We start from the raw sequence: 19,011 nt of genomic DNA on the forward strand, positions 1-19,011 counted from the left end.
CAAGGCTTTGATTACCCCAATTCATTTTGAGGGGTTAGAATGTTATTGTGCCATTTGAGACAATTGCCTGAAACCAAATACTCGATAAAACAACGTCCCAATGGGAAATTTCTCTCATTTTGTATGTGGTGTTAATGAAATTCAATTATTTAACAGCATTCCTCAATGAATCAGAAACCTAATTAAAAGCAAGTAAATGGTCCGTTTTCTATCTAACTCAGGAAAAATACAAAATGATGTGTTGCATCATATCAGGGAGTGAATGATTTAGTTAACTGTAGGCTGCTGCAGGAAATTCCTGATGCTTGTGTGTTCCTATCATCAAGTATCACTTGAACTTCACTTCTATGAAGAAACGCTCATTATATGAAACAGGTTTTGAAGTAACATTTGTGTAACATTTAATCCTTAGACTATGTTTTCACATGATTTTTCATTTTAGAATGAGGTATGATTTTGGATCAACGTAACAAATTGGGTGAATATATCTGGCATTATTTTAAAATAAAGGTACTATGAAAATGACAGGCAAAAGAATACATTGGAAAACCAGTGATTAAATTGTCAGGTACATCACACTGAAAAAGCAATTGCCATTAGGTGTGCTAACAGCCACAGAACATATTTACCAGCAATAAAATAGATTTAAAACAATGATGTTTCATTGCACTTTATGTTCAATGTGACAAATAAACCGTATTGTATTGTATTGTGCTGTAAGTGTAAAGTACATTGGTGTAAAGATGATGGGAATAATGAATTAATGAACAAGGGTCCCAACCTGAAAAGTGTCCTATCTGTGTTCTCCAGAGATACTGCCTGACCTGCTGAGTTACTCCAGCACTATGTGGCTATCGAATTAGTTACTCAGTTTGTTATTTGAGTGAACTGCAAGGTTGTCTAAATACAGGAATAAACAAGATTTTTCAGTATACCCCATTGTATATACTGGATTGTATTAAATAGTTTTGAAATTCTCTTTCATGTGTCACCAGCTAAATAATTTCCTTTATTACTACAGCATTCATGTTAGTCAGATGAGAGCTGAGACTCTGCCATACAATTCTGACCACAATGGAATTCATTTGAAAGTGCTTCAATCCAAACATCTGTGAGATGGGAGTATTTTCTGCACGCTTTGTTTAACTTTTAATGCAATTTCTGTTTTTTAAATATTCTCACTGCCTCAAACTACTTCTGCTTCCATTGTATCATCTTTGTTCTTGTACTTTTGCTCATTTTGTACGTTTTCAGTGTTCTTCAATCAAAAGTAGATACCCCTGTGTTTCTTTAATAATACCTAATTTGTCTGCACAATTAACTTACTGCTCCTTGATTTCTGTTGTGGCATCGTTCAGACAGTGTGAACTAATGTTGAACTACGGCTACCATCTGTTAGATCTTAACTGAAATCTTCACCTTATTGTCAGTTTGAAACGCTCGTCACCAGTGACATTAAATGGCGCTTCCAAAGTGCAACCATTGTTAATAGTGAATTATCCCAAAGCTGCCTTCGGCTTTTCAATCATCGTAGTTAAAATTGATGTTCCAAAAGGAAAATAATACAATGGGTTTCCCAAATTGTGTCACCAATTAGAGTTCAGTTGGAACTATTTTGAAGTACTGAGTGTGAAATGGTTACTCAATACACGGAAATACCACATCACAAATATATAGTGGAAACTATTTTTGTAATGGTGAACAGGTACATTTACTTTCATTGTGTTCAAAATATATTTCCGCAAGTTTATTATTCAGAACCTGTATAAGAATATGAGGAAAATGGGTCTTTTTGGAATAGTGAGTGAACTATCCATGTCAGCTGTTCAGTTTACACAACAATAATGTACCAATAGTGTTATTCACAGTTCAATCCCAAATGAGAATTGCTTAAAAAGATTTTCTGTCATAGCAACGAGTTGTTGTTGTGAGAACAGCCAGAGGTTTGGTATCGCTCCTTCAGTACATTTATTGTCAGACTTACCCCAATCCAATAAGTAACATTAAGCACTTTTTGTTCTATTCCAGGGATTCTTTATTACAGTCTCGGCAGACTCCATTCTGAAAGTGGCATCGCATGCTTCTGAAAGCAACAAGATCTTGGGCCTGAATCTATCAGCTCCATTCATCTCACAGTTTTTTAAGGAAGATCTAATGAAAATTATCCCCTATGTTGACATTCTATTTGGAAATGAGACGGTAAGTTGCTTTTTTTTCTTTCATGTGCTGTACTGAATGCAATGCTGTATGAAAACATGAAAAGTTAGAATTAGGGCATTCGGCCCATTGAGTACACGGCTCTCGACCTGAAACGTCACCCATTCCATCTCTCCAGAGATGCTGGGTTACTCCAGTTTTTTGTGTCTATCTTCAGTTCTTACTGTTGAGTTGTAAGACCTACAATTGGAGAATTCAGTGTTAATGAATTAATGTCATTGTTAAGGTTATACTAACCATCCCATCTTGAGTCCACATCCACAGCATTCAACACAATATACAGCAACATTATCTTCTAGACTTTGAAGGAAAGCTTTAAAGCTGAGTCTCAAAGACAAAAGCCCTGATGTTTCTTCATCGTATTCCGTGGATGCCAAAACATTGGGACTTCAAAATGATTGTACTGGAAAATGTTGTAACAGCCAATCTCAATTATGACATCTACCAGTTATTAAGGGCAGTAGGAATCGCTATTTTATTAGGATGCAATAGAGGGAAGAGGGAGAAATTTGAAGGGGAGAAAGAGGGATTGTGTCTTTTTGTAAAGTGATATATTTGACTACATTTGAAACAGTTTTTGTGCAGAGATTGTAGAGTGAAAGCAAGAGAAACAAGCCTTTGTTGTACGTGTGCAGTGGAGCACTTGTTAAATTAATTGGCTTCATTAAATAGTGCCTCTTTACACCTAAATTGTGTGTTATTTTCACCAGTCTTGACAGCACTTTATAATTAACTGCTCATTTCTCTTGCAGGAGGCTGCCACTTTTGCTAGAGAACAAGGTTTTGAGGTGAGTTGACCCTCAATTGCACACTAAACAGATCCTAAAGGATTTTGCTGATAATGAAGTTCTTTGGACAGTGATTGATGCACTATTATACTCTCCAGTCCTTGGGTTGTTACTATGGTTACCTGGCAGTCATCCTGCTCTCTTTGTTCTGCCACTATGATAATGTCTGGCACACTGCAAGCCCGGCACCCGGCATATCCTACACACGTTATTCACTGAAGGTTGGGTGGTTGCCCACCGCTTGACCTCCTGTGCAGATAAGGAGTCTAATTTTAACTATTTAATAGCAGCATCTTCCTCTTAATTTTATTGTGTGAAGGTCCGTTTGCAGCAGAACAATTTGCTCTCTGTAGTGGCAGGAATTTAATACTAATGGTTATGGTGCTGTGTGACGGAGGCCTGAATGGTTGAGAGTTAAAGGAAAATTAAAGACACCTTTCATAAAGTGAAAACAATGCATTTTTGATTGTAGCAGAAAATCATTACTGGTGTGGATTATGACTGATGCTTATTTTGATCATTAGTCTGTACAGCTGCCATAGGTAACAAAATATATGAAGCAATACATTTGATGAGCTTGCTGTTGAATGCAAGACAACAATAAAATGATTGAAGACTATGACAGATTGCTTTTGCAATAATAATGTTGCATGTGTAGAGTATATGCCATTTACTAAGCTGGATTGCAAGAGAGCACTCATTTTTATTATAATATGAATTATTACAAAGATATTATTGAATCTGAAGTGTACTAACTAATCATTTCTTCGCCTCTTATAAAATCAAAGTCTCACAGTTCATGTACTAGCTCGCCTTTTAAATAATATGCCACTTAGTCACCTTATATCTGAAGTAATGTAAACATTTTATAACTTATGGCGTAATATCTGAAGTAATGTAAACATTTTTATATACTAAAAGATTGCATTTATTAGTTGCAACATTTTATAACTTCAGTTCTGCTCTTTCATTGGTAAACATTCAAAACTCTGTCCATGCGTCAGTGATTGGGGCATCCGTGTCACTTCTTGCCTTACATTTATCTTGTGTTTGACACTCGCGTCTGCATTGGAACACAGGTCATCCTGCCAGCCAGAAAAACGTAACACCTTGTCTCAAAGGGTTTTTACCAAATGATAGAGATGCTTTAGGATCAGATGTTTTAGGATTAGATGTTCTCATTGTACCTGTCATCTGTTAAAGGCAGCTTAAAGTGGAAGAGACAAGTCAATGCATTCATTTAACAAATAATCCATGGCGGCTGTTTAATCAGAAAACCTGTCATTATCCAAATTACTGAGGCATCTGATGTTAAAAGTTTTTATTAATCTCAATTTTCAAGCAACGATTGACCAAATAAATTGCTGTGGTTTCAGCTATTAACCCATGTAATATTCATATATCTGTGATCCAATCAAGCATTCTCAAATCTGGAGTAGATGGTGGGAATCCAGAACAAAACAAAATGTGGGAAGCGCTCATCAGGTGAAGAAGCATCCATGAGGAAAGAGGCAGCTTCAGGTCAAGGTCCTTTCATAAGAGCTGACAAAACAAGAGGAGATCATAGAGGGTCTGTGATAAAGTTGTCACTGTAAAATTATTGAAAAACCTGCAGTGAGAGAGAGGCTTGGGCTTAGCAACATCCATGGAGAAAACAAGAGCCAAATAAATTCTCAATGGTCTAATAAAGGGTTAACACATTATGAACATTGTCTATGTGACCCACGTTACAGTAGATATACTAGTCATTATAATCTGCAGTCACTGCACTAAGGTTCTAATTAATGCCAAGGTGTCTAAATAAGATGATGTATGACACTGGAATGTTGCCTTCAGACAGAAGATATTAAAGAAATTGCTAAGAAAGCACAAGCATTGCCAAAGGCGAACAAAAAGCGACAACGAATCATCGTTTTCACTCAAGGCAAAGATGATACTATTGCAGCCACAGGTAACTTTATTATAAACTAAATACTTTCTGTATCCTCTTGTATATTTGTAAAGTAATTAATGTCTAAAGACTATTAATGCCTCACGAGAAGCCTTCGTCTTGAATAGATTTGGAACACTATTACTTCAGTTTCTTTAATTCACAACAGAAAAATAGATGTCATTAATAAAATGGAATCAGAGGGTTTATTTTCCTAAAAGTACCTTCTAATACCGCATAATCCTTCATTTTGTTTGTAATTCATGTGTATAGGGGTGCAATCATTCTCTTGGCTCAAAGTATCATGTTAAGTAATTTAATAATGATTAAGGATGTACAAATGCATGGCCCATAGGGCAAATCTCGTAGGAGATGCCAATTTATTAGATTTTTTTTACATTTTAGCTCAGATTTCCTTTCCTTTTGGCATTAAACCATTTAATGAACACAAGCACAAGAGTTGTTTTTAATTTAGCATCCATTGACACCACGGAGCTACACAAGGCATAACCAATACTCCTATTAGACCAGTAATTAGGCTTATATGTAAATGGCTAATAAATGGTCAGTGAAGTTGCAACAGTTTTGTAGACGTGACCATGTAGCTATAATGCCCAATCTGTTGTGAGGTTTAATAATTCATGGCTATAATCTAGGTAGTAACAATTGAATTATTTTGGTGAATTGTGTAAATCTGATTCTGGAATGATTGGTGTGTGATATGTTAACATAGTAAAGCTCAATCCATAAAGAGAACAAGTCAGGACAGTAAAAGTTATTTCCAGTAGATTGTAGTGAAACTTATTGTGAAACTAATCACAATGTCAGTAAATCAGTTTGAATAACCATGTTCTATTCTTTCATTAACACAAAGAAGAACATTTATTCTGAATGTGTTCTTTGCCCTGGGTTCATTGGTGTCTTGTAGATCCACAACATTTTTAGTAAATTTCCATCCCAAGTCCTTGTCAGGCAATCTTGGGGGTTGCACTCTGGTCACTGGGTTCTGAGCTGACAATGCTAGTGTGGGATCAGAAGACTCTCCCACTAGAAGGAGCAGGAAGCCTGTTGGGCAGACAGAGTGCTGGGTGTTTATGAATGGTGTGCTGCTTCCACCCTTTACACAGGGTCCCTGTGGCATTCAAAGTTCTCAATACCATCCTGAATGTTCCAGAACTGCTCCTGGTGGCTGTGGCTGATGGGTTGTCTGTGAGCCAGCTGTCTGGGTCTTTGAGAGTTTCACTGCTGAACTGACAGCATCTATCTTGATAATAATTGTAGTAAAACAATAATATGTTATAATAGTTGTCTCTCCAATTCAATAGAAATAATGGTATTGAAGATGCAGATGGGCATTAATTAATTAAGCAATAGAGGCATACAGCTATATCTCCTCTGTGTTCTGCTCTACAAATGTGTAGCAAAGCTAGTGCTTGTTTATCAGAATCTTCTCAGTTTTGTATCAGTACAGAAGAAGACTCTAAAGAAAGGATTATTTTCCCAACATATGTGTCAAATAAGGGTGGAAAACTTTGTGTATGAGTAATACTAACATTGTACCTGAACTATTTTTATGTAATTATTGTTCCACACCATAATGCCTGATAGAAATTGACAAATCTGCGCAATGTCTTCATTCCAACAGCTGAGAATGTGGCTGCTTATCCTGTCCTGGACATTAAACAAGATGACATTGTCGATACAAATGGAGCCGGTGATGCCTTTGTTGGAGGTAATATCTGTTACTAAGGAAATTATGTCAAAGTTAATTCTGTAAAAAACACAGGTTATCTAGGACATCACATAATGGAGTTCCTTTGATATTTAAACAATTATGGGGCAATTAAGAACCATTGATAAAGAGGCTAAATGTACTAATGTAATTGGAAGTATAGTCTACTATTTATTCTTTGATGGAGAGATACATGGTCATATCTATTATTGTAGCTGTAAAGTCAAATACAACCTCAGAGATTGGTGCTGGGCCCATTGCTCTTGGTGGTTTATATCAACAACTTGGATGAGAATGTAGAAGGCATAATTAGTAAGTTTGCAGATGACACTAAAATGGGTGGTATCGTAGATAGTGGAGATGGTTCTTTATCAGTTGAACAAGTGAGCTGTGGAATGGTTAATGGGGTTTTGGGAAATCAAACCAGGGCAGAACCTTCACATTGAACCCTTGATATCCCGCTGCTCCGCTCTTGCTCCCCCTCCCCTCATTCATAACTAGGACAGAGTCCCCCTTGTCCTCACCTTCCACCCCATCCATCAGCCATCGCATACAGTGTATAATCCTCCAACATTTTCGCCACCTACAACTACTGACCACATCTTCACAATGAGCCTTCACAGCCCAACTTGCACACACCGACTAACATGCCCCATCTATGCTAGTTTGGCTCATATCCATCTAAACCTGTCCTATCCATATACTCGTCCAAATGTTTTTGAAACATTGTGATTGTACCTGCTTCAACTACTTCCTCTGACTGATGCTGATGTAACTCAGCGGGTCAGGCAGCATCTCGGGAGAGAAGGAATGGGTGCGATTTCGGGTCAACACCTTTCAGACTGATGTCAGGGGAGGGGGCGGGACAAAGATAGAATGTAGTCAGATACAATAAGACTTGTGGGAGAATGAAAGGGGGAGGGGATGGAGAGAAAAAGCAAGGGCTATCTGAAGTTGGAGAAGTCAATGTTCATACTGCTGGGGTGCAAACTACCCAAGCGAAATATGAGGTGCTGTTCCTCCAATTTGCGCTGGGCCTCACTCGGACAATGGAGGAGGCCCAGGACAGAACGGTCAGATTGTGAATGGGAGGGGAAGATGAAGTGCTGAGCAACCAAGAGATCAGGTACGTTAAGACGAACTGAGCGGAGATGTTCAGTGAAACGTTTGCCGAGCCTGCGCTTGGTTTCGCCAATGTGGAGAGGTTGACAGTAGATGAGGCTGGAGGACTTGCAAGCGAACCTCTGCCTTACCTGGAAAGACTGTTTGGGTCCTTGGATGGAGTCGAGGTGGGAGGTAAAGGGACAGGTGTTGCATCTCCGGCGGTTGCAGGGGAAAGTACCTGAGATGGGGATGGTTTGGGTGGGAGTTTCGGAGGGAACTGTCTCTGCGGAAAGCAGAAAGGGGTGGAGATGGGAAGATGTGGCCAGTAGTGGGATCCCGTTGGAGGTGGCGAAAATGTTGGAGGATTATATGCTGTAGGCGACGGCTGATGGGTTGGAAGGTGAGGAGAAGGGGAACTCTCTCCTTGTTATGAATAAGGAGAGAGGGAGCAAGAGCGGAGCTGCAGGATATCGAGGAGGCCCTAGTGAGAGCCTCATCTATATTGGAATAGGGGAACCCCCATTTTCTACACATTTTGTACCTCCTCTGGCAGCTCATTCCATATAGGGGCGGAACACCCGGGGGGACCAGAGGGGACACGTCCCCTCCATGTTTTGAGAGGTGGGGGACATCCCCCCCCAAGTTTTTGTAATCCAGATTTTAAAATCCGGTGATCGAGGTCGCTGATTGGAGGAGAAAGTCGTCGGTCAGCAGGCAATGGGGGCGGGACATGATTCAGCCCGATGATTGGAGGAGGGGGGGGGGGTGGGACTGAGGATAGAGCGCGGTGAATGGAGGAGGGAGACGTGGCACAGACCTGCGCCTCATCCGCAGCCAGGATCGATCCCGGCTCTCCTGTGCTGTCCTGTCCCCTCCCGAGTAACCCCCCCCCCCCCGGGAGGCCAGAGAGGTCGGCAGCAAAGATCCTCCGCTATAGGATCTAGGATCTTTGGTCAGCAGTCAGACGGGCCAGCGCAGAGGAACAGCGCTAAACACAGATAACTCTGCCTGTCCTGCCAGGTGAGCTTACAATCCTTCCTGGACTTGCGGGAAATATGGCCAGCGCGGAGAAGCAGCGCTGGTGTCCAGACAGGGCTGTAGTTAACCCGGTGAGACGGGCAGAGTTGAGCTGCAGTTAGCACTGGATTGAGCCTCCGAAGCCTCCCGCGCGGGTTTGTGAGTGTGCGCATGCGCGCGTTCGCCAAATAATTGTGTCCCCCGTCCCCCCCATGTTTTGATAGCGAGTTCCGCTCTTTATTCCATACATCCACCACCTTTTGTGTAACAGGCTCCTATTAAATCTATCCCCCTCACCTTAATACACTTTGCAAGATGCATAGTTCCTTGAAAGCGGCATTACAGGTAGAAAGGGTGGTCGAGAAAGCGTTCGGTACATTGGTCTTCATCAGTCAGGATATTCAGTATAAAAGCTGGGTTGTTATGCTACCGTTATACAAGACATTTGGAGTATTGTCTTCAGTTTTGGTCACCTTAGTATCAGAAGAATGGTGTTCAGCTGGAAAGAATGCAAAGAAGATATACAAGGATGTTGCCAGATGAGACCTTGAGCTGTAGGGAGAGGATGGGCAGGCAAGGACTTTATTCCTTGGACCACAGATCCTCGAGAGGTGAATAAAATCATTATGGGAATAAATTGGGTAAAACATCTTTTACCCAGAGTGGGGGAATCAAGAACCAGACATATTAATGATTTAGAAGAGGGAATTAGGAGCAACGCTAGCAAGTTTGCGGATGACACAAAGCTGGCAGAGTGAACTGTGAAGAGGATGTTAGGAGGTTGCAGGGTGACCTGGACAGGTTGCGTGAGGGTGCAGATGCGTGGCAGATGCGTGGCAAGTGCAGTATAATATAGATAAATGTAAGGTTATCCACTTTGGCGTCAAAAACAAGGGGGTGGATTATTATCTCAATGGGGTTAGGTTAGGTAAGGGGGACGTGCAGCGAGACCTGGGCATCCTTGTACACCGGTCACTGAAAGTTGGCTTACTGGTAGAGCAGGCAGTGAAGAAAGCTAATGGAATGTTGACCTTCATAACAAGAGGATTTCAGTATAGGAGTAAAGAGGTTCTTCTGCAGTTGTATAGGGCTCTGGTGAGACCACATCTGGAGTATTGTGTACAGTTTTGGTCTCCTAATTTGAGGAAGGACATCCTTGTGATTGAAACAGTGCAGCGTAGGTTCACGAGATTGATCCCTGGGATGGCGGGACTATCATATGAGGAAAGATTGAAAAGACTAGGCTTGTATTCACTGGAGTTTGGAAGGATGAGGGGGATCTTATGGAAACATATAAAATTATAAAAGGACTGGACAAGCTAGATGCAGGAAAAATGTTTCCAATGTTGGGCGAGTCCAGAACCAGGGGCCACAGTCTTACAATAAACGGGAGGTCATTTAAGACTGAGGTGAGAAAAAACCTTTTCACACAGAGAGTTGTGAATTTATGGAATTCCCTGCCACAGAGGGCGGTGGAGGCCAAGTCACTGGATGGATTTAAGAGAGAGTTAGATAGAGCTCTAGGGGCTAGTGGAGTCAAGGGATATAGGGAGAAGGCAGGCATGGGTTATTGATAGGGGACGATCAGCCATGATCACAATGAATGGCGGTGCTGGCTCGAAGGGCCGAATGGCCTCCTCCTGCACCTATAATAAAGAATAAAGACATAGTTTTAAGGTGAGAGGGGAACATTTTAACAGGAACTTGAGGGGCAACTATTTCATACAGAGGACAGTGAATGTATGGAAAGAGCTGCCAGAGAAGATAATTGAGCCAGGTACCATAACAACGTTTAAAAGATATATTTGGACAGGTACATGGATAGAAAAGGTTTAGAGGAATATGGGCCAAATTAATAGACGTTAGATGCTGGAGTAGGCCATTTGGTCCTTCGAACCAGCACAGCCATTCACTGTGATCATGTCTGACCATCCCACAATCAGTACCCCATTCCTGCCTTCTCCCCATATCCCTGGACTCCGCTATCTTTAAGAGCGTTATCTAAATCTGAGCAGGTTGGACTAGTCAATGAGGCATCTTGCTCGGCGTGGGCAAGTTAGGCCAAAGGAGCTTTTATCGTTCTGACTCTTCTCTATATCTAGAAAAGTGTTCTTTTCAAAAGAGCTTACAAACATTTGTACAATCCAAGATTTTGATAGCTTATATGTCCCTTGTACACCCAGTAAAGTGTATTACTCTCAAAAGTTCGGCAGGTCATGATAGGTAACCATAATCTTAATATTTAAGCATTGGAGAATTTTGAAAGATTGTCACACAATTGTCACAAATGGGCTCTCACGTGTGTAAAAGTGTCTGTTTGCTTTGGTTCAATAATATGATTATTTGTCAGTTTGCTCAGTAGTGTGAGAGAAGGTAATTTGTAACCAAAGCCTCAAGTCGCTGTTACAAAACAAGCAGACCACTCCAATGACGCATTAACTCTGTTTACTCAAACACTCTATTGATTTAACAGCATGAGAGGGAAACTGGTATTCAGTGTGACAGAGGGGATACATTTGGTTGCAGTTTTTCATTTCATCTTGTGTAGCCTGTACTTAATGTAAGACAGAAAATGAGTGCCAGTTGAAGCATAATATCTGTCCCCTGATCCCATGATTTTTACTTTCATTTGGAATATGCAAAGAAAGGTAATGTTTTTGCCTCTTGTCAAGAGAATTTTATTGTCATGTGTCCCAGATAGGACAATGAAATTCTTGCATTGCTGCAGCACAACAGAATATATAAACGTAATACAGAACAGGAAATAAAAGTTCAGTGTGTCTATATATAATAGACCATATATACACAATAAATAAACAGATAAAGTGCAATAGTAATAATAGACTGTTATTGTTCAGAGCTTGTTTGATGTTGTGTTTAGTAGCCTGATGGCTGTGGGGAAGAAGCTGTTCGTGAACCTGGATGTTCCAGATTTCAAGCTCCTGTACCTTCTTCCCGATGGCAACAGAGAGATGAGTGTGTGGCCAGGATGGTGTGTGTATTTGATGATGTTGACAGCCTTTTTGAGGCATTATCCATTCTGCATTCTTATCCATTCTGCATTTAAGTATGCATTTTCTTTTGCAAAGTTTTACGGTATTGAACATTAGGAGAATCTCCCCATGATATCAGTTTACAACGCAAACTTATTTGTTGTTTGTATTAGAGTAAAATGATCAATCAATCAATCAACCTTTATTGTCATCTTGCAAGCAACAGTTGTACAGTGCAAAATGAAAAGACGTTTCCCAGGGAATAGCGGAGCATCGCACATGAAATTTAAAACGTTTCACACATAATAACACTAAAAACAATCCAGTCCCTGATGGAACAGTATAAATAAATAGTTAAAAGCAGGTAAAACACAACGTTAAAATACAATAAACCAATCATAAAAATGTCCGGGGCAGCTGATTTGAGTGGCCAGTGTCAGTTATTAAAGTGGCCAGTGCCAGTTATTAAAGTGTCCGTGCCAGCCGCAGAATCAAGTGACTGTGAGTACAGAGTGACTGTTTAGCAGCCTCACAGCCTGTGGTAGGAAGCTGTTTAGCAGTCTTGTAGTCCGGGCTTTGATGCTTCGATATCTCTTGCCTGATGGCAGGAGATCCAGGTGTCTGTGGAGGGGGTGCAGTTTGTCCTTAGCAATTCTCTGAGCTTTTTTCAGACAGCGGCCCTGGAACAGTTCTTGTACCGAGGGTAGGGAGACGCCAATGATCCTCTCTGCTCCCCTCACTACCCTCTGCAGAGCCTTCCTGTCCAAGCAGTTGCAGGTGGAGTACCACGTATTTATGCAGTACGTGAGTACAGACTCCACCGTGCCCCTGTAGAAAGTCCTGAGGATGTTGGTGGGGAGTGAGGCCTGTTTTAGTTTCCTCAGGAAGTGCAGTCGCTGATGGGCTCGTTTGACGGTCCCAGTGGTGTTCCTGGACCAGGTGAGGCTGTCTGTAATCTGCACACACGAGGAACTTTATGCTCTCCACTCTCTCCACTGCAGTGCCACTGATGTTGAGGGGTGTATGCTTTGGCTGCGCCCTCCTGAAGTCGACAACCATCTCCTTTGTTTTGTCGACATTTAATTCTAGATTATTTTTGCCGCACCAGTCCACTAGTTGTTTTACTTCCTCCCTGTACATTGATTCGTCATCTCCGCTGATGAGTCCCACCACTGTTGTGTCATCCGCGAATTTTATGATCTTATTGTCCCTGAATCTGATGGGGAACATGTAATACAATGTCATAGCCAATTTAACAACCTTTGAAAGCCAATTTAACCAGCTTGGTACAAGCACTCCCCAATCTATGTCACAGGCGATTTAAGTAAACTTACACTTACATCAGCAATTCTTTCAGCCCATAGTCTCCGCGTTGAATAGCAAATACACGTGTGCACAGTAGCACGTCTGTTTCCAATTTCCGTAACATCTGACTTATGCAAGAATCTGCAGCATGTAACCTTACGTAAATTGGGGAGGGTCTGTAAACAGACTACAATTCTCCATGCATGGAGCAGTCGAGTCTGGCATCAGACTTAGCTCTGGGGCACAGGGGGAGAAGGGTGAAGACAGGCAGAGCCATGGTGATAGGATGCTCATTACTAGATAGACGGGAGATTCTGTGGCAGCTAAAGGAGTTATGCTGCCTCTCTGGAAGCAGGGTTAAGGATATCTCGGAGCAGCTGGAGAACATTCTCAAGGCAAGAGGGCGAGCAGCTAGAACCCTGGTACCTACTTTTGATCTGTGCTCACTTTGGATAAGTTGGCTTTCCATAAATAAAATAAAATGAATTTTTGTAAAGCTATAAAGCTGACATCAATAACCTGATCAATCCCCCATGGAAGGTGCATCGAGTTTACAAAGAGCTGATTTTAATCTGTGCACTAAACAAGGACTATTACAAAACGCAGACTGGTTATGAAGAGTCAAAGGTGATGTTTGGTACTCAGATGAAAATATAAACCTCTGTAATACACTTGCAGCTGTTACAGGTTCTTGTTTTCCTCTCCAGGTTTTTTGTCACAGCTACTTTATGATCAGCCTCTGGAAGAATGCATCCGTGCGGGCCATTACGCAGCCAACGTCATCATCCAGCGTTCTGGCTGCACGTTCCCAGATATACCGGACTTCCATTGATCTTTACCTTGAAGGGAAAACGTGGAATCAAAAACCCTTTGCCAAATCTCAGAGCAGGGACAATTGTCCATTTAAAATAATAACCTGTCTCTTTTTCCTCCCTTCAATTCTGTATTTAGCTTTTTTCATTTCTGGTGGTCTGTTACTAAAGTTAGAAAATAATTAAAAAGTAGATAACAAGATCTGAAAATATTTTGATCAAATTGATGGTCAAAAACTCTTGACCAGTTACATTGTAATTATTGTTTACATTCCCCCTCGATAAAACCATGAAGTGTTAATTTTAATGCTGAATGCCTGAGTAATTCGTTATTTACCAAGTAGTAATTATGGTATTGGTGATGGATGAAACTGTGGTAAAAACATTTACTTTTTTTGCTGAAATCTTTTATTTTTCCTCAGTTTGTTTTAACTGAATGTTTAGTTCAGCCCAAAGTGGGAATCATAGCCGATCCCGTCATAGGTTGAAAGAGATTAACTGGAATATCCTGAAATGGTTTCTGTTTGCTCAGCAGATTACCTCAGTATTTTCTGTTTTTGAGCTTATTCAGAAGAGCAAACTTATGTAGCAAGAATAAAATAAAATTACAGAAATATTTATGCAGGCAAACCTTACTATGAAATACCAAATCAAATCTGCAAAAGCAGAGTTTTTAAAAGCCTAATGCTGTGTACTTGTCTGGATTCCTGTGATAGCTTTCAAAGACAAAGGACTGTACGCTGTTACGAGAGCATTCTTAACTTTATAATTTGATATCTGCAATAAACCAAGATGATTCTCATAAATGTTTTTTCGTCTTACTTGCATTTCCCACTAAGGAACTGAAGTAGTGTTTGTTGGATTTTATTTGAAATGGTATCCAACTTTGATTTCACTTGTTTCACAGACAGTTGAAACATTGCGCTTTTCATTGTGCTGGGAGTAATTATTGGTAATAATAAAAGGGGAAAATCATCTTCTTTAGTATCCACAGATCAGCTTCCCAATTCAGAATTCTGTTATGGTTGACAAGGAAGCTTAAAACCTCTTAGTTAGATCAGCGCATGAAAGGATGCCATTGTATGAATTTCTGCCTGGTCTGTCCGCTGTTGGCATGCATTATAACATTGGCATACTCCTTTTGTAGATCCATGGAAACATTTAGGAACATCTGGCACAGCATTAGGTTCGGGTTCAATCCCAACTACGGGTGGTATCTGTACAAAGTTTGTACGTTCTCCCCGTAACCACGTGTGTTTTCTCTGTGATCTTCGGTTTCCTCCCGCACTCCAAAGGTACAGATTTGATTAACATAGGTACAGGTTAATTGATATAGGTTTGCATACTTGGTAAAATTATAAATTGTCTCCAGTGTGTGTAGGCTTGTATTAATGTGCGGGAATCACTGGTCGGTGCGGACTCGGGGAGCCAAGTCAGCACCCTAAAGTCCTGACAGCATCCTCTTAAATCTTCTCTGCTCTCTTTCCAGCTTAATAACATATTTCCTATAACAGGGTGACCAAAACTGAACACAGTATTCCAAGTATAGCATCACCAACATCTTGTACAACTATAACATGAAGTACCAACTTCTATATTCAATATATTCTATATTCAGTATTCTGACTGATGAAGGCTAATGTAGCGAAAGCCTTCTTGCTAACCTTTCTACCTGCAGCATCACTTTCAGGGAACTACATACCTGCACTGCCAGATCTCTCTACTCTACAACGCTCCCTGGGCCCCTACTATTCACTGTGAAGGTACTGCCCTGGTTTGACTTCCCAAAATGTAACACCTAGCACTTAGATAACCACAAAAAGCTGGAGTAACTCAGTGGGACAGGCAACATCTCTGGAGAAGGAATGGGTGATGTTTCGGGTCAAGACCATTCTTCAGACTGTCTAGACCTGAAACGTCACCCATTCCTCTCCAGAGATGCTGCCTGTCACGCTGAGTTACTACAGCTTTTTGTGTCTATCTTCAGTTTAAACCAGCATCTGCAGATCCTACTACACACTTATCTGTATTAAACTCCACTTGTCATTACTCAGCCCACTTGTCCAGTGATCAAGATCCAGCTGGAATTTTTTCATAACATTTCACTTGGAGGTGTGGTGAGTATATGGAACGAGCTACCACAGGTAGTTGAGGCAGGTATCATAACAACACTTTCATGGAATCTTTCCAGTCACGTGGCCCTGCCATCCGAGTGCCGAGTGAAAATATAAATGCTGATACATGGGGAGTTCGCAAAACAAGTCCTGCCCAGAAAATTACCAACAAAATAAAGCCTCCCCAACAACATTCCTAACTTAGGTTAGCTGGCAAAACTGCCATTCAAAAACTAGGACATCAATGAAACAATTAAACATGTCTAACTACATTACGGGTCTGAAGAAGGGTTTCGGCCTGAAATGTTGCCTATTTCCTTCGCTCCATAGATGCTGCTGCACCCACTGAGTTTCTCCAGCAATTTTGTCTACCTCTAACTACATTAATCTCATAGGCAGCCCCTCCCCATTGACACAACCTGTGCTAGGTGCATGAACAATGCATCAAAGTAAGTTGAGAAATCGGTGGGATCTTTGCCAAGTACTTTCTCGTATCTGCATGCCAGTCTATTGTCAATCATGCATTCAGGCTGTCATTCCCCAAGACTAATGCAATCTCTCACTAGATATTTCATTTTTCTTGCCTAACCAGACAATTGTACATTTTCCCACACTGACCTCCATTTGCTAAATTGTTGCCCACTTAACTAACCTACTTATTACATACATTTATAGCCTCCTCATGGGCCTGTCACAGCCTACTTCCGTTTCTAATCTTCTGTCATCAACAAGTTTAGCAACTTCATCCATCATTGGCACAAATTGTACAAAGCCAGGCCCATAGGCCTGGTCACGTGTGTGTGTGTGTGGGGGGGGGGGGGGGCACAGGCCGCCGTGCGCGTGCGCGAGTGACGTCCATACACCGGACACGTCACGCTGACTGACGGACACAAGAGCCAATGGCGCGGGGGCGGGGCGGGACGGGACGGCCAATCAGCGGGCGACTCTTGGCCGCGGCTCCTCGGCACAAGATGGCGGCCGCTCGGCTCCAGCCGCCGGACCTGTGCTCCCGCCCCCGCCCCCGCCCCGGCCCCGCTGCCTCTGCCTCCGCCGCCCAGCTCCGCTCCAGCCCGGCCGCTGCCGCCCAGCTCCGCTCCAGCCCGGCCGCTATAGGGAAGGTGCGCGGGGAAAGGGGCCGCTCGCGATCGCCGTCTGTCCGGGGGGGGGGATCCGCCGCGATCGCGCTCGGTGTCGGGGACGGTCGTGGGCGCGGAGCGACTCGCCGTGGAGGCCTCGCCCGGCCGCCGCCAGCAGCGCCCTCCCTCCCGGCCTGCCTGCCTGCGTGACAGCGGGGCCCGAAGCAGCGTGGCTGCCGCTCGCACAGAGCGGGCGTGTGGGCCGTGCTTACAGGCCGCTGCTCGCCTCCCCCTCCCCGCTGGTCAGGGTCGGGTCGGCACCGGCATCGCTCCCCGGCCGTTGACACCCGCAGGCCGTGGGGACTTACACCGCACGTGTGTTTACCGTGGTGACAATCCGATGTAAACATGAGAGATTTGAAGTTGTCAATCCGATCACAACACGGATATGATATGATGGGTGGGTGGGGATAACTTGCTTGTTTTGTGTGCTTTACTTTCTCTGTATCTGTCTTAGACGCATTGTACACAAGACGCATTTGATATTGTTTTTCTTCTGTTTTTTACAGGATCTGTTCTCGTGTTCGTAACTAGTCCTTTGGGTGTCTTTTGAAAACCGGTTGGTTGAACCTGAAGAAGTGTTTATCCACTGACTTGTGTGACTGACTAATTGGGCTCGGTACTATTTTGATTGATTGTTTTGACTAGCAAACATGTTGCAGATCCCAGCGTCGTGGCATGTTGTGTTTCCTGTGGTCAATTGTTTAATTTCTCAAGAAGAGCTTTCGCATCATGGCTTGGAATTGCTTCAACGTAGAGACGAGGAATAACTTTGCCAAGCGTCTTGATTGAGCAACTTATGAATAGTCAACCATGGTAAAACTTGCAAACCCACTATACACGGAATGGATTCTAGAAGCTATCCAGAAGGTGAAAAAGCAAAAGCAAAGGCCATCAGAAGAGAGAATCTGTCATGCGGTGTCATCTTCTCATGGATTAGATAGAAAGACTGTCCTGGAGCAGTTAGAGCTTAGTGTGAAAGATGGAACTATACTTAAAGTTACAAACAAAGGGCTTTCATCGTATAAGGATCCAGAGAAACCTGGCCGTTTTACATCTGTTAAGCCTTGCAATCTCTCAAAATCTAATCAAGGGACTACATCCAGAAATGTTATTGATATATGTAACGTGGACTGGAATAAGATAATCAAGAGAGCAGTTGAAGGATTGGCAGAACCAAATGGTTCCTCACTAAAAAACATAGAGAAATATTTGAGAAGCCAGAGTGATTTGTTTACTATTACCAGCAGTTCCACCTTTCAACAGCGGCTGAGGTTAGCCACCAAACGTGCTGTGAATAATGGGAGAATATTAAAGGATGGTCCACTTTACAGAGTGAATTATGGGAGTGCAGGAGGCAAAGGAGCAGCAAAATACAATAATTATTCTCCTTCATCTCTCCTACCAGTCAATCATCTTCCACGTGAAAAAGAAAAGGTAGGTGTCCTGATGAGCAGGTGGAAAAACGACTCAATAATTTCCCTTGGAACACATTGCTCAGTTTTGGATTGTCATTGCAGAAGTGGCAGATTCACAGAACTGTTCAATTATGGGAACTGTTTGAAGTAAGACATACGATAAAGCAAGTAACTCAGAATTCAGACCCACTAAAAAATTGGTGGTATTCTGTTTATATTTCAGATAAAATACAAAATTAGATTGAATGAAGCTTGACACAAAATGCTGGAGTATCTCAGCTGGACAGGCAGCATCTCTAGAGAGAAGGAATGTGTGACGTTTCGGGATGAGACCCTTCTTCAGACTGAAAAAAAGAGTCTCGACCCGAAACGTCACCCATTCCTTCTCTCCAGAGATGCTGCCTGTCCAGCTGAGATACTGCAGCATTATGTGTCTTTGATTTAA

At 42.1% G+C, this 19,011-nt stretch overlaps 2 protein-coding genes across 7 annotated transcripts in view; both read left to right on the forward strand.

Annotated features, from left to right (window-relative positions):
• Positions 1–14,704, forward strand: part of LOC129712854 (adenosine kinase-like) — a 75,987-nt gene extending 61,283 nt beyond the window's left edge. For all 5 annotated transcript variants that reach the window (XM_055661582.1, XM_055661577.1, XM_055661578.1 and 2 more), the window contains exons 7-11: positions 2,029–2,199; positions 2,970–3,005; positions 4,842–4,956; positions 6,581–6,667; positions 13,794–14,704. In XM_055661582.1, the coding sequence (XP_055517557.1) occupies positions 2,029–2,199; positions 2,970–3,005; positions 4,842–4,956; positions 6,581–6,667; positions 13,794–13,918 (534 nt within the window). In that variant the 3' untranslated portion in view covers positions 13,919–14,704. The remainder of the gene's footprint in view (positions 1–2,028; positions 2,200–2,969; positions 3,006–4,841; positions 4,957–6,580; positions 6,668–13,793) is intronic.
• Positions 14,705–16,980: 2,276 nt separating this feature from the next.
• kat6b (K(lysine) acetyltransferase 6B) overlaps positions 16,981–19,011 on the forward strand; it is a 74,942-nt gene continuing 72,911 nt past the window's right edge. For both annotated transcript variants that reach the window (XM_055661572.1, XM_055661571.1), the window contains exons 1-2: positions 16,981–17,130; positions 17,658–18,585. In XM_055661572.1, coding sequence (XP_055517547.1) covers positions 17,962–18,585 — 624 coding nt within the window. In that variant the 5' untranslated portion in view covers positions 16,981–17,130; positions 17,658–17,961. The remainder of the gene's footprint in view (positions 17,131–17,657; positions 18,586–19,011) is intronic.

The sequence above is a fragment of the Leucoraja erinacea genome, chromosome 34 (assembly GCF_028641065.1).
Source record: "Leucoraja erinacea ecotype New England chromosome 34, Leri_hhj_1, whole genome shotgun sequence".
Taxonomy (NCBI): Eukaryota; Metazoa; Chordata; class Chondrichthyes; order Rajiformes; family Rajidae; genus Leucoraja; species Leucoraja erinaceus.